The sequence below is a fragment of the Perognathus longimembris genome, chromosome 7 (assembly GCF_023159225.1).
Source record: "Perognathus longimembris pacificus isolate PPM17 chromosome 7, ASM2315922v1, whole genome shotgun sequence".
NCBI classification, from domain to species: Eukaryota; Metazoa; Chordata; class Mammalia; order Rodentia; family Heteromyidae; genus Perognathus; species Perognathus longimembris.
Window position 1 is genome coordinate 43,027,866 of NC_063167.1, and position 14,146 is coordinate 43,042,011.

A 14,146-nucleotide genomic window follows, 5' to 3' on the forward strand; every position below is an offset into this window, starting at 1 on the left:
TACTTGAGCCACAGCACCACTTCCAGCTTTTTCTATATATGTGGTGCTGACGAATCAAATCCAGGGCTTCATGTATGTGAGGCAAGCACTTTACCGCTAGGCCATATTCCTAGCCCCTCCACTTCCAGACTTTTGACTCACAGCTGCACTTCCAGATCTTTGCTGGGTAATTATATAGATAAGTCTCATGGACTTTCCTGCCTAGGCTGGCTTCAAATCATGATCCTCAGATCTCAGCCTCCCAAGTAGCTAGAATTATAGGTGTGAGCCACTGGGATCCAGATTTGCAAACAGATTTTTCAAAGTAACTATTAATGTGGACCTTATTAAGGAATGCTAGATTACAAAACACAAAGCTCTTCCTATAAATTAAGACAATCAAACTAAGGCACTTTTTTTTGTACACAACAATGGAAGGTTTTTTTTTTAAACGTAAGAATACACACACACACACACACACACATACTAGTTGGAGATAAGAGTCTCATGGACTTTCTTGCCTAGACAGGCTTTTCAAAGTATAATCTTCAGATCTCAGCCTTCTGAGTAGCTAGGATTGCAAGTGTGTGCCCCCAGCACCTGGCTCATGAATATTTGTTAAAGAACAATCTTTTAAATAAAATGTTACATAGTAGGATGGCAATAAATTTTCCATATAATAATTGAAATAAAAAACTAGCCCCCAAACTAGTCCCTTTTAAGTGTCTCCTGTAGCTCAATAAGTCAGTCCGTTTTAGACTAAAATTTATAACAACCCATTTTATGTGTTGAAAAAGAATGTCACCAATTAATCCACTATATATTGAGTTTCAAAATAAATCTCAATTACAGAGATAACAAAATTTTAAAAAGATATTCTTAATATTGATGAAATAAATAACATACAGAACTCAGCGAAAATAGAGAGGCAGAAAGAGTGGGAAATAGTATTATTTTGATTTTTAAGAAGTGTAAGTGGAATACTTCTGTCCCCTTGTCCAAAATCAAACTGATAATCTAAAGGGTAAAAACTGATCTACTCACCCTTCAGCATCAGGGTCTAAAATGACAGCGAGCTCTGTTAACACAAGGCCTGCTAAGTAATGCTGCTGGCGGAAAGGCAAGGACAATTCAAACATATTTGCAGTCTTCTGATCTTGCACATTTGTGGAAAATCCAGAACTCTGTTGGAGAGTGAGAACAGCATTATGACAGCTGTGCAACAAATAAGATAATCAAGGCATTACAACAAACGAAATGTGAGCATTATGAAAAGTAAAATAAACATTATCTACTGTAGTTTATTTCTCATTACCACTACAGGAAGTAAACTTTTATTTTGGGGTATAGGAAACTAGGGTAAAATGATTTTTGTCAATTTTATTATTTTTTCATTGAAATTAATAAAAGTTTAGTTTCTTTTTTCTCATTTGGGACACTTCCTTTCTTTTTCTCCTGTGTTTACTTACGATCTAATGTTTCAACAGCATTCTTTGATGGGGGAAAAAGGAAGCTAAATCCAAATGTTATCACATGCAGTCATCTCAAAACTGCAAAAAATTATTTATAGTCAAAGCTACTGGTTTCCAGATGTTGGTTTAAATTGTTTTTCAGAGAACCTACTTTTTACAGTACTATCATTTTGTGATCTAATCAATGGATCTTTTTTTTTTGAATTTTTAAATTTTTTCTGTATCAGTCCTGGGGCTTGAACTCAGGATCTAGGCACCGTCCTAGCTTTTGTGCTCACAGCCAGTGCTCTAGTACTTGAGCTACAGCTCTACTTTGACTTTTTGGTTGTTAACTGAAGATCAGCATCTCACAGATTCTCCTGCTCAGGCTGGCTTTAAACCACAATCCTCAGATCTCAGCTTCCTAAATAGCTAGAATTACAGGTATAAGCCACTATTGTCTGGCTGGATGCCTATTTCAAAGTTTTACTTTGCAAAATAGCATCCTCCAGGATACTTATGTTTGGGACCACCTATGTTGAATTTCAAAGAGGAAAAATAGATTTCAATTTGTATGGAGAAATTGTCTCACTAGTAAGTATATAATTTTTTTCTGTCCCTCTCAAAAGGTCTCTGTTGTCTACTAAAATGTGGAAATTATGTAGTTAGATATGACAGTGAACAAGATAACCGAAGAGATTCCATGAGAATTTTATGGATGAAGGAGATTTTCAGTAAGGAGTATATGTAAACAAGAATGCCTCCATTAGAGCTTTAGAAACAGTATCTATGATTAATTTATCTCTGTGTAGCTACATCTTTGGTAAAAGGAAGAAAGCAAAAAAGACTAGTCCACATTATAGGAAGTGAGTATTAGCCAACTAGGAAATATTGGAAAAAGGGTGATCCAGAAGATATCCTGCAAAGATAAAACAAAAAGGTATTGGCATTATCTAATGGTTCCTAATCTTTCAAGTAAAGTTTACATTTGTCAATCACGTAAGAGAGCTTAGCCTAGGAAATCCTATTTGGAATTAAATACCTTATAAAAAAAATTAAAAAGTACTTAAGATTTTATTTATTTATTTATTTGTTGGTCATGGGGCTTGAATTTCTTTCTCTGCTCAAATATACTGCATTCTCCCTTTCATAGCTATCAATCTCTAATAATCATCATATATCCCAAATTTAGTCTTAGTGTCTGTTTCAAGAGAACTCATATTGTGGAAACATCTAAATAAGTGAGTGTATTTGGGTGAATTCATTCACATCTACATTTACTCTGTGAAAGGAGTAAAACATAGTAACTAAGAATTTGAGCTTTTAGGGCTGGGAATATGGCCTAGTGGCAAGAGTGCTTGCCTCGTATACATGAAGCTCTGGGTTCGATTCCCCAGCACCACATATATAGAAAACAGCCAGAAGTGGCGCTGTGGCTCAAGTGGCAGAGTGCTAGCCTTGAGCATAAAAAGAAGCCACAGACAGTGCTCAGGCCCTGAGTTCAAGGCCCAGGACTGGCCAAAAAAAAAAAAAAAAGAATTTGAGCTTTTAAAAAAGCATTGGGGAATATAAAACTTGAGAGACAAAGCCAGGACAAACAACTCCAAAAGCAATACTTAAAAAACCATTTGGTGTAAACCAACTGAACAACTCATGGAGGGGAGAGGGAAAAGTGGGAGGAGGGGAGGAAATTAGGGAGGAGGTAACAAGTTGAACAAGAAACGTACCCACTGCCTTACATGTAACCCCTCTGTACATCACTTTGACAATAAATAATTATTCAGAAAAAATAAATAAAAAACAAAAAAGCATTGGGTCAGAGATTAGCTCTGCTACTCAGTAATCTTTGTTTCTGTTCTTTTGACTGTACAATATAGAAAATGATTGAACTTACTTTCTAGAGAGTTGTTCTAATGGCCAAATAAACTAATACCTTTAAAGAACATGGAGTTGCACTTGTAAGTATTTGTAATTAAGCCTGAGTTACCACTTGTCCATTCATTGTTTAAAATCATTTTTTCACAAATGTAGACTTTAAAATTTACATGTTCATATACTTTACACACCTGGGATGTTGCAGAAGAAACAGATGGTGACGGAGACGCAGGTGGAGTAAGCAAACTGCAGGGTAAATTCAGTGTAACATAGTGCTCATGGCTGCAGATTATTCGCAGAAAATCCAACCTCAAGGACACCAGAACACTTGGATTTGGCAGTGAATAAAGCTTTGCAGACACCTTGCAAGTATTGCATAAAGAAGAAAATCCAACTGAAGATACCATTTCTCGAATACTGATATCAGAATGTCAGGTAAACAATAGTACACCACCAAAACTTTTCCTATTACTTCTTTTTTTTTTTTTTGCCCAGTCCCGTCCCTGGCTTCTTCCCGCTCAAGGCTAGCACTCTGCCACCTGAGCCACAGCGCCTCTTCTGGCCGTTTTCATATATGTGGTGCTGTGGAATCGAACCGAGAGCTTCATGTGTAGGAGGCAAGCACTCTTGCCACTAGGCCATATTCCCAGCCCTCCTATTACTTCTTAAAAGAAATTCTCCTTCCTTTTTATAGCATATTGTATTTGCCCGTATTTATAATTGTCCACTTTTCCAGCCACATCATGTGCTACTTGACTGAGGAGACATATTATAAACTGATTTAAGATCTATAGCATCCCTAATGTAAACCTCAATGTTTGGCAAGTATAGGAAATTAAAACTTCAAAAATTAAGATAGGACACCTTTGGTAACAACAGGTTATAAATTTGCAGAGGAAAATATATTATTTTTTATTATTTTTTTTTTTGGGCCAGTCCTGGGCCTTGGACTCAGGGCCTGAGCACTGTCCCTGGCTTCTTCCCGCTCAAGGCTAGCACTCTGCCACTTGAGCCACAGCGCCGCTTCTGGCCATTTTCTGTATATGTGGTGCTGGGGAATCGAACCTAGGGCCTCGTGTATTCGAGGCAGGCACTCTTGCCACTAGGCTATATCCCCAGCCCCGGAAAATATATTATTTACAAGGTATTTACATATGACTATGAATAGTTAACTTATTAAGAAAACAACAAAGGCACGGCACCCAATAGGACAGGACTTCCAATTTTTAAATATTATACTGCCAAACAGAATTTAAAAAAAAACTTTTTTTGCTTGTCCTGGGGCTTGAACTCAGGGCCTGAGCACTGTCTCTGAGCTTCTTTTGCTCAAGATTAGCACTCTACGACTTGAGCCAAAGCACTACTCTGGCCTTTTCTGTTTATGTGGTTCTAAGGAATCAAACACAGAACTTAATGCATGCTAGGTAAGCATTCTACCACTAAATCGCATTCCCAGCCCTGTCAAATAGAATTCTTCACCAGTAATTTTCAAAAATAAAATCTGTAGACCAGCTGGGAAGAGTTCCTTAGGAAGTAATTCCTGAAGTACCCTGCCCAATCTCACTCCATCCTGTTAGGATTCAAGCTACTCAATAATTCTAGAATAGAACCTAGATATTTGTATATATCTTTAAAGCTCTTTAAAAGGCAAGTCTACAATAATTTTACTACTTACTATCCAAGTATCTCAAGAACCAATAACTGTTTTCAAATAGTCAGGCTTATTTATCAGGGAATAAAAATTTAAAACAAAATCAGCTGCTTGTGGAAAAGATCTAGAATGCTTCTACTTTATTAAAGGCAAGAAAGTGAATGACATATTGGACTTTAGTAAACATCTGATCATTATTTCAAACTATAATGTCTGTATTCCATTAGAAATATACAACAAAGGGCAGTTAAACAACCCAAGATACAAAAAGTTCAGTTAGCTGTTCATTCAGTTAGGTGCTACATTTACATGGCACCTAAAGGCTGCTTTACATACTAATACGGCTTTCTGCTCCAGAATGGGAATGAAAGAGTCATGAATTGGATACTACTCAAGAAAAGCTGGTAATACTGGTATCAGTTTGCTATAGTCCCGTGTCCAGATAAAACAAATGGAATGGACTTTCTTTGTCTTACAAATAACAATACGCCATCCCGTGCTACTTTCTTGTTTTAGCATCGGTATATGAACATGCTCTTAAAAGCTCCAGCCCTGAAAAATGTTAACCTGGTATTTAAATTATATGATTACAGTTATTAATTATGTATTACCTGTTTATAGCAGGACTTTATAAGGCTAAAGACAAATCCTCTGTCCATAACAGACAACAAATCATTAAGAAAGAATGCAAGGCTTGTATTGAGTTTCTCAACCATCTCTGTGTCCTAGGAGACAATATAAAGCAAAATCAAAAGTATGATACTTTAATCTCAGCTTGAAAGAGAAGTAAGAAAAAAGAGTTACTAATACCTTCTGAAATCGTGAGACTACATCACTGGCAATTGTGCTAACTAGAGCAGCAATGTCATCCATGAAACGTTCTGGAAAACGACTTTTCCTTGGAGCATCAAGTTTATCATTAAAGTATAAGTGGTGCACCATACTCTTTACCTGAATAAGGATATAAAATATTAATTTTATTTTTCTTTCTTTTTTTTGAGACAGTCTTGAACTTGATACTTCTGCCTTAGAACTCTAGTGTGTGTGTGTGTGTGTGTGTGTGTGTGTGTGTGTATTTTTTTGGGGGGGGCGGATATACTTGAGGTTAAACTCTAGGCTTCTTCCTAGCTAGAAAGGTGTGCCATTACTTCTGTCATACCTTGAAAAACAATTTTTGGGGGGGGGGGGGCCAGTCCTGGGGCTTGAACTCTGGGCCCGGGCACTGTCCCTGAGCTCCTTTTTGCTCAGGGTTAGCACTCTACTACTTAAGCTACTGTGCCACTCTGGCTTTTTCCGGTGGTTAACTGGAGATGGATGAGTCTAACAGCATTTCCGCCCTGCTGGCTTTGAACAGCAATCCTCAAACCTCAGGCTCCTGAGTAGCTAGAATTACAGGTGTGAGCCACCAGCACCAGCTCGAAATCTTTTTGCTTTTAGTTAGTTATAGGACAGTGTCTCGGGTTAGGTTAATGCCCTGGATGGTCTGGCTCATAACCTTCCTACCATATAGCTGGGATGATAAGCATGTTCCAACACACCCTGCTATCAATTGAGATATCGTCTTAGTAAGTTTTTTTTTTTTTTTTCTCAGAGCTGGCCTCAAACTGTAGTCTTCTCAATCTCCATTTCCTGAGTAGCTGGGATTACAAATCTGAGTCATTTTACCTGGCTCCTTACAATATTTTGTACTGGAATATCAAACATAGCAAAACTCTGTCATCACCTTCATAAAATTATCTGGCTAACGCCAGGGGGAAAATGTATTAGTGTATGAGAACAGAAAAAAAATTCACCCTATAAGAAAGTTAAAAATTTTAAGACTCATTATTTATTCTGGCATTCCATAGCCTCTATATTATGAACCTTGAAAGATCAGAAACAGATGGCATGGTAGTGCACCCTGTAATCCCAGATACTTAGGAAGTGGAAACTGGGAAGAGCATAGTTTGAAGTCAGCCCAGACAAAAAGTAGTCCAGGAAGGCCTTGAACTTGGCACCCTCCTGAATTGAGCACTCCAAAGAGCTGAGATTATGGGTATAAGCCAACATATCTAGCTAAATCACTCATCTTTAATTAAAATCCATAGAGCAGCCATGTGCAGGTGGCTTACACCTGTAATCCTAGCTACTGGGGCAGGCTGAGATCTAAAGGACTGCAGTTCAAAGCCAGCCCAGGTAGGATAGTCCATGACACTCTTATCTCCACTTAACCACCAGAAAATGGAAAGTGGCACTGTGGCTCAAAGTGGTAGAACACTATCCTTGAGCAGAAAGATTTCAGAGATAGTGCCCAGGCCCCACGACCAGAGAGTTCAAGCCCCACAACCAGAAAAAAAAAAATTGTAGAGCATTTAATACTTTGAATTCTTAATAAAATATTGTTTTTAGAAGATACAATGAAAAATACCAGTTTCTTATAAATGTTATATGAAAAAAGAAATAAATTGATATATATATATGCATATACGTATAAAATTAAACATTAAGTGAATAAAAACTTGACTCCGAGATGATAGCATATATCTATCATTTACTTATAAAATAAGTGAAAAAAACATAACAAAGTAATTGAATGGAGGTGAAAGAAAATACAAGACACTTCAGGCCATAGGGATGAAAACTAACAAAACCCCACAAACATAAAAACTCCTTAGCTACACAGTAATAAAAAAGTTTCATATGTTAGGCACAGTGGTACATGTCTATTATCCCAGAATTCCAGAGGGAGAGCCAGGATATCTACAGCTAAGTCTTAAGCTGAATTTTTTAAATGTATATTTAGGAACTCCAAGCATACATGTGAGACTTAAAATAAAAACAATACCAATGACCAAAATTGCAACATTATCTTACAATGAAAGAACAGAAATTACCAATGTGGTATTTACAATTTAGGAAAACATGAGCTTTCTATCATTTCTATATTGTCACTGGCTTACTTTCTATACAGAAGAAATGTTTTCTTGCCAAGTGCTGGTGGCTCACGCCTGAGGAAGCTGAGATCTGAGGATCAAGGTTCAAAGCCAGCCCAGGCAGGAAAATCCATAGGCTCTTAACTCAAATTAATCACAGAAAAGGCCAGAAGTGTTGCTATGGCCCAAGTGGTAGAGCACTAGCCTTGAGCAAAAGGAGCCCAGGGCAACACCCAGGACCAGAGTTCAAGCCCTAGGACTGGCCAAAAAAAAAAAAAAAAAGGAAATGCTTTTTTATCCCCAATATATGTAACATCCAGTGTTGAAAGTGATCTCATGGCATATTCTCAAACTTACCTTTATTTCCTTCTCTGCCTCCCTCTTTTCTTTTTTTTCCTTCTTTCTTTGTCTCTATATATTTTTGTTGTTTTGTTTTTTACTTAGTTTTTACATACTAGTTTATTAGAAGAATTTTTTTCTATGATTTCAACTATATAGCGCTAAGGAGGGAATTAAAGAGAGAAGTCTTTAGTGCCAGAATCCCAGATTATGCTATTACCCACTGTGTATACTACAAGTTACTTCACCTGTCTATGACTTGGTAATAGTCTAGAATATTCTTGCTAAGTTCTTACTGCTTTTGTTTATGCAAATGTGTACATACATATGTTTTTATACACATGTGTATATATGTTCTTATGTAAAACATTCATTTTTTTACTAGTATTTGCTGAATTAAGCAAAAAAACTTTTTACTTTTTGTTAGCTATAGCCAACATTTCCCTTTAAGCTTTCTAACCATAATAACAGCAGTATCTATAATGCTATTTTGTTGTTGTTGTTGTTGTTAGTCGTGGGGCATGAACTCTGGGCCTGGATGTTGTCCCTGAGCCCTTCCGCTCAAGGCTAGTGCTCTACCACTTAAGCCACAGTGCCACTTCCAATTTTCTAGTGGTTAATTGGAGAGAAGAGTCTCAGGGACTTTCCTTCCCAGACTGGCTTTGAAATGTGATCCTCAGATCTCAGCCTCCTGGGCAGCTAGGATTACAGGTGTGAGCTACTGACGCCCGGCTATAACGCTTTTAAAAAAAATATTGTTATTATAAAGACGTGCAGAGGGGTTACAGTTACATAAGTCAGGTAAAGGGTAATTTCTTTTTGGACAGTGTCACCCCTTATACAGCTTTTCAAAAAAATATTTGCAGGGCTGGGAATATGGCCTAGTGGTAAAGTGCTCGCCTAATATACATGAAGCCCTCGGTTCAATTCCTCAGCACCAATATATAGAAAAAGCCGAAGTGGTGCTGTGGCTCAATTGGGAGAGTGCTACCCTTGAGCAAAAGGAAGCCAGGGACAGTGCTAAGGTCCTGAGTTCAAGCCCAAGGACTGGCAATATATATATTTGCAATGCAATCTACAGTATTGCCTTTGTTCATTTGCATGCTTAGATTAGGGAAAGACTGAGTCATGAGTTCTCTTGTAAAAAATAGTTTAACATCTGCAACTATCTCATGGGTGAGGTGGGTTAAAATGAACAGTAGACTTTACAATTCCACCTAAACTGTGTTAAGTGTTCACAGTGCATATTTAAAAATTAAATACATGTACTTTTGTCATGGAGATACACATAAAACCATAAGATATGCAACAGAAAAATATTCCTAGGATAAAAATGACTAACATAAAATAGTTTATCAAGTAAAAAAGTATTAAAGAATGTATTTAGTTTGCTTACCATTAACTCAAAGAAGAACCAGGCTTGTTGCAAAGCTGATTCCCGAACACTGCCACTGCAAACAACCCACTGCAAAGCCAGCTCCTCATGAAACAGCTATCCAGAAATAAATTTAAAGTTACTGTAAGTCAAATCTGCTGATAACACAAACCAAGTGATAATAAGGCAAAGTACAAATGAAGATACAATGAAAATAAGCAAAGTAAGGCATGTGAAGTATTCAATGATGCAGTGAAGACACCCATTAACGAAACGACTTACACATGTAAGACACTAGCATGTTGAATAGCTGAAAAAATTACATGTTATCTAGAGGTAAAATGTAATTTTAAAAGTACAGGTAGAGTAGCTTCCTAAATTATACCCACAAACAGAAACTAGACCAAAAACTCACAAGTACAAATAAGATCTTGTTTGTACTTTAAATACATATTTTAACAGACACAAATACACTCATTAACTTTGCTGGTACAATTTAGGAAACATCTTTAGAAATGTAAACTTTGCTATAAGCCATTGATTTTCAAATATTTAAGATCTTTTTTAAGAAATAGCAGTAAATTCCTGCCTTATAATGGATATGTGTAGAAAGCATTTGCAAAGTAGTGCATATTAATATGAAAAAAGACTAACAAAACTGTGCATAAAGGAAGCAAATCAACATATCTTACTAAGAGTGATAAATTTTCTAACTCATCTTCCTTTCCCTGGAGATTTAAAACACAAAACAAGAAGCAGTTACAGAAACATAATTAAGAGTTGATATTAAAATTTGATGATCAAATTTGATTCATTAAACTGTACCCCACAGATACAAACACTATCCTCATGTAAAAAGGCCTATGCTGGATAGGTATACCCAGAAAGCACCAAACAAGCAGTGCTTGCTCATATGTGTTTCAAAACATAATATATTTTAATATCTTATGTTGGTTATGTACAAAAACCTTACATATGTTTAATTGTTGGAATTATTTTCCCCCTCTATGAATTGTCTTCACATGAATCTACCTTTTTAGTTGGTAAGCGTCCCGTTAATGTTTGTAAGAAACTTGACGTCTCTGTGTGCGAAGACATACGATTACAACTTCGATCCATAGCCTATGGAGTGAAGATGAATGAGATGACGAGATAACATTAACATAGCTGTGGATGACTTTGCAGCTCCAGGATTATGTACAAATTTAAAACAGTTTTGTTGTGGTTTCAACAACCATCTATTTTATTGCTCATCTCATTTACACTATTTTAAGCTGCTTTAATACCAATGAGTTAGAAATGAAGTAGCTTCTATATTTTTAGTCTTTAAGATGAGTATTTCAATGATTGTAATATTTGAGTGCTGCAAAGAATGAAACTTTTATCTATGTGTTCCATGTGCATGCACTAACTAGTAAAAACAACAAATTTAAAAACATACTTCTCAACTGGTCCTGACCAAAAAGGAAACCAAAAATTTTGTATTCAATAAAGAAGATAAAAAGATTAGAATGATTTCTTTTTTTTTTTTTTTTTTTTTTTTTGCCAGTCCTGGGCCTTGGACTCAGGGCCTGAGCACTGTGCCTGGCTTCTTCCCGCTCAAGGCTAGCACTCCGCCACTTGAGCCACAGCGCCGCTTCTGGCCGTTTTTCTGTATATGTGGTGCTGGGGAATCGAACCTAGGGCCTCATGTATCCGAGGCAGGCACTCTTGCCACTAGGCTATATCCCCAGCCCAGAATGATTTCTTTTACGTTTTCACTATTACCAAAAACTACCATTCAAGTCTGTCATGTACTGTATATCAAATGTAAATCATTTATAATATTCAACAGAATTAAAATTTTCTTTAAGAACAAAAGAATTTTCCTTCAGAGTCAATACACAGGTGAGAAGCATATTTAAGTCATCATGCAATATCAGCTACTAAGCAACTAGTCTTCAATAAGCAAAACTCAACTCAAGTTTTATAATTTCATACTTTGCAACACAGTACACATAAAAGTGGATTTTGCGTCTGGCATTTAATCTTACACACAATCGTATTTAATTTTAACTTACTATCAATCTTTCTATTCAGTGATTGTGAGGAGAACAAAGGATAAGACAGCAAAAGATAAATTAAAATGATATAGTAAACTACACGTTAAAGCAAAAAAAAAACAAAATGAAAAGATGTTGCTTTTATTCCACATAAAAATTTTAAATCCTACTAAAGATGTGCAATCCCTAAAGCAGGAACTGTTACAAAAGCCATCAAATGCACGAGCAGCAGGCATTGAAATACTGGTAAGGTTTTTTAAGGAGGGAGGAAGAAAAGGAGGTGGGAGGAAGCAGGAAAGTAGAGCATTACTGGTGAACTGGTCTTATTCATGCATAGTAGTTGGAAAATGTGCTAAGTAAACAAAAATAAACACTTTTTAATGATTAAAAAAAGCAAGCCACTGAAATCATAGTATGTACTAAAAAGTAATGTTCTAAAGGGAAACATCAGCAGCCAACAAAGAAACCTCTAATATAAACACCACCTGTGTTGATTCTGCACTTGGACTGGGGTTGGATCCCCATGGGGCAGCTTTTGGACCACCAGTGTTAACCCAGGAATTGGAGCGGTCTAAACCCTAAGCATATAATAGAAAGCAGTTGGAAAGGAAAGAAATATTACATGTTGCATGCTATAAATTATTCTTAAAGAAATCCAGACCTTCTAATGCAAACATGTTTTTAATTAGTACTGTTAAAGCAACCAAAAATTTTAGGTATCTATGAAATATTAGTTTCACCTTAAAGTACCATCAGCTATCTTAAGTGCTAAACAGTATAAATCAGTAATTCTGTTCATTTCTTCTAAGTTGAACTGAGATTTAAAAGGAAAAAAAGTGGAAGAAATCTACCCTATTCTTTATTGGAAACAAAAATTTCACTTTATCTTTCATCAGTTGAAAACTATTCAGATAGTTGATAATTCTATGCCTCCTACCTAATAACTGGGTTTGAAGTTGTGTTTCTTTTTATTAGACTTGTAATTAAGTACAATGGCATGCTATATATAAATATACATACATGTAAAATAAGGAAAACACGATGCAAGGGCTCTGTATTGAAACAATACCTTCATTACCTTCATGAATTTAAAGTGTCTTTAATATGCTATGGATGTGTATGACTGAATTATTTCTTCTTCCAAAAGGAATTACTGTGATTCCTCATGAAGGGACCTAGGACTTTACTTCTATTTCATAAACTTAAGAGATTGCCAATATCACTCCAGAAGTTTTCCAAGCCAGGTGCTAGTATCTCATGCCTATAATCCTAGCTACTCAGGAGGCAGAGATCAGAGAACCATGGTTCCAAGCTAGTCTGGACAGGAAAGTTTGTGAGACTTTTATCTCCAATTAACCATCAAAAAGCCAGTGTTAGCCTTGAGCAAAAAAGAGCTCAGAGACAGTGCACAGGCCCTAAGTTCAAGCCCCACAACCAACCAAAAAAGAAAAAAAAAAGAGCTAGTAAAAAAGAAGTGTGATTTAAGTTTTTTAAAAAGTTGTTTTTTCTTTCCATAGATAATCAATGCTTAGAAATAATCATTCATAAGACAAACTGCTATTAGCAACCTTCAATATGCTGGACATTATAGGCACTTTAAATACATGGATGGACAAATATCTCCACCATTATGAAGTAGGGATAATTTTTAATTGATATGAATACTAAAACAACAACAACAACAGATATTAGAAATAGCTAATTCAAGCTCATGCCTATAATCCTAACTCTTAGCTCTTAGATCCTCAGATCTCCTGAGCAACTTTGAACTGAAGTCATCCAGGGCAGGAAAGTCTATGAGACTCTTATCTACAATTAACCACCAGAAAGCCAGATGTGGAGCTGTGCCTCAACTGGAAGAGTGCTAGCCTTGAGAAGTTCAGGGACAGTGCCCAGGTCCTGAGATCAAGCCCGATGACTGACATGGGCACTTGCGTGTGTGCACACATGCAAAGTGTGAAGAGAAAGAGCTACTGATTACAAATTGAAATAAGATGCTGTTTGGGACAGTGGCCCTCTAGTCTTAAGGAAACAGGGACTGCTGATAGAAAAAATAAGATAATCTAATTTAATTTTTCTTTCTTTCTTTCTTTTTTTGGTGCCTGTCTTGGGGCTTGAACCCAGGGCCTACATACTGTTCTTATTTGTTTTGTTTTTTGCTGGTCCAGGGCCTTGAACTCTGGGCCTGCACACTATCCTTAGGCCCCTTTTTGCTCAAGGCTAGCCTTCTGCTACTTGAGCTACAGCACCATTTCTGGCTTTTTCTGTGATTAATTGGAGATAAGAGTATCACAGAAAACAAAAAGAGTATCACAGTCCTTCCTGCTCTAGCTGGCTTTCAACCACAATCCTCAGATCTCAGCTTCCTGAGTAGCTAGCGTTATAGCCATGAGCCACTAGCTCCTGGCTTGTGTTTCATTTTTTAAAGCAACATTCTAGCTACTGTGTTGTGAAAAGTGAGTAGACTAACAGCAGAGAAACCATCTTAAGGCTAATTACATTGAGTCGCAGGGAGACACTGG

General features: G+C 36.6%; 1 protein-coding gene across 5 annotated transcripts in view; it reads right to left on the reverse strand.

Annotated features, from left to right (window-relative positions):
* The window catches only part of Dock7 (dedicator of cytokinesis 7), a 181,058-nt gene that overhangs the window by 53,079 nt on the left and 113,833 nt on the right, over window positions 1-14,146 (reverse strand). For 4 of the 5 annotated variants that reach the window (XM_048351454.1, XM_048351453.1, XM_048351452.1 and 1 more), the window contains exons 23-28: window positions 10,615-10,704; window positions 9,604-9,699; window positions 5,767-5,907; window positions 5,568-5,681; window positions 3,497-3,667; window positions 1,024-1,163 (exon numbers count right to left, since the gene is read on the reverse strand). In XM_048351454.1, the coding sequence (XP_048207411.1) occupies window positions 1,024-1,163; window positions 3,497-3,667; window positions 5,568-5,681; window positions 5,767-5,907; window positions 9,604-9,699; window positions 10,615-10,704 (752 nt within the window). Of the gene's footprint in view, window positions 1-1,023; window positions 1,164-3,496; window positions 3,668-5,567; window positions 5,682-5,766; window positions 5,908-9,603; window positions 9,700-10,614; window positions 10,705-12,109; window positions 12,203-14,146 lie in introns of all 5 variants that reach the window. The other variant, XM_048351455.1, reaches the window with a different exon arrangement.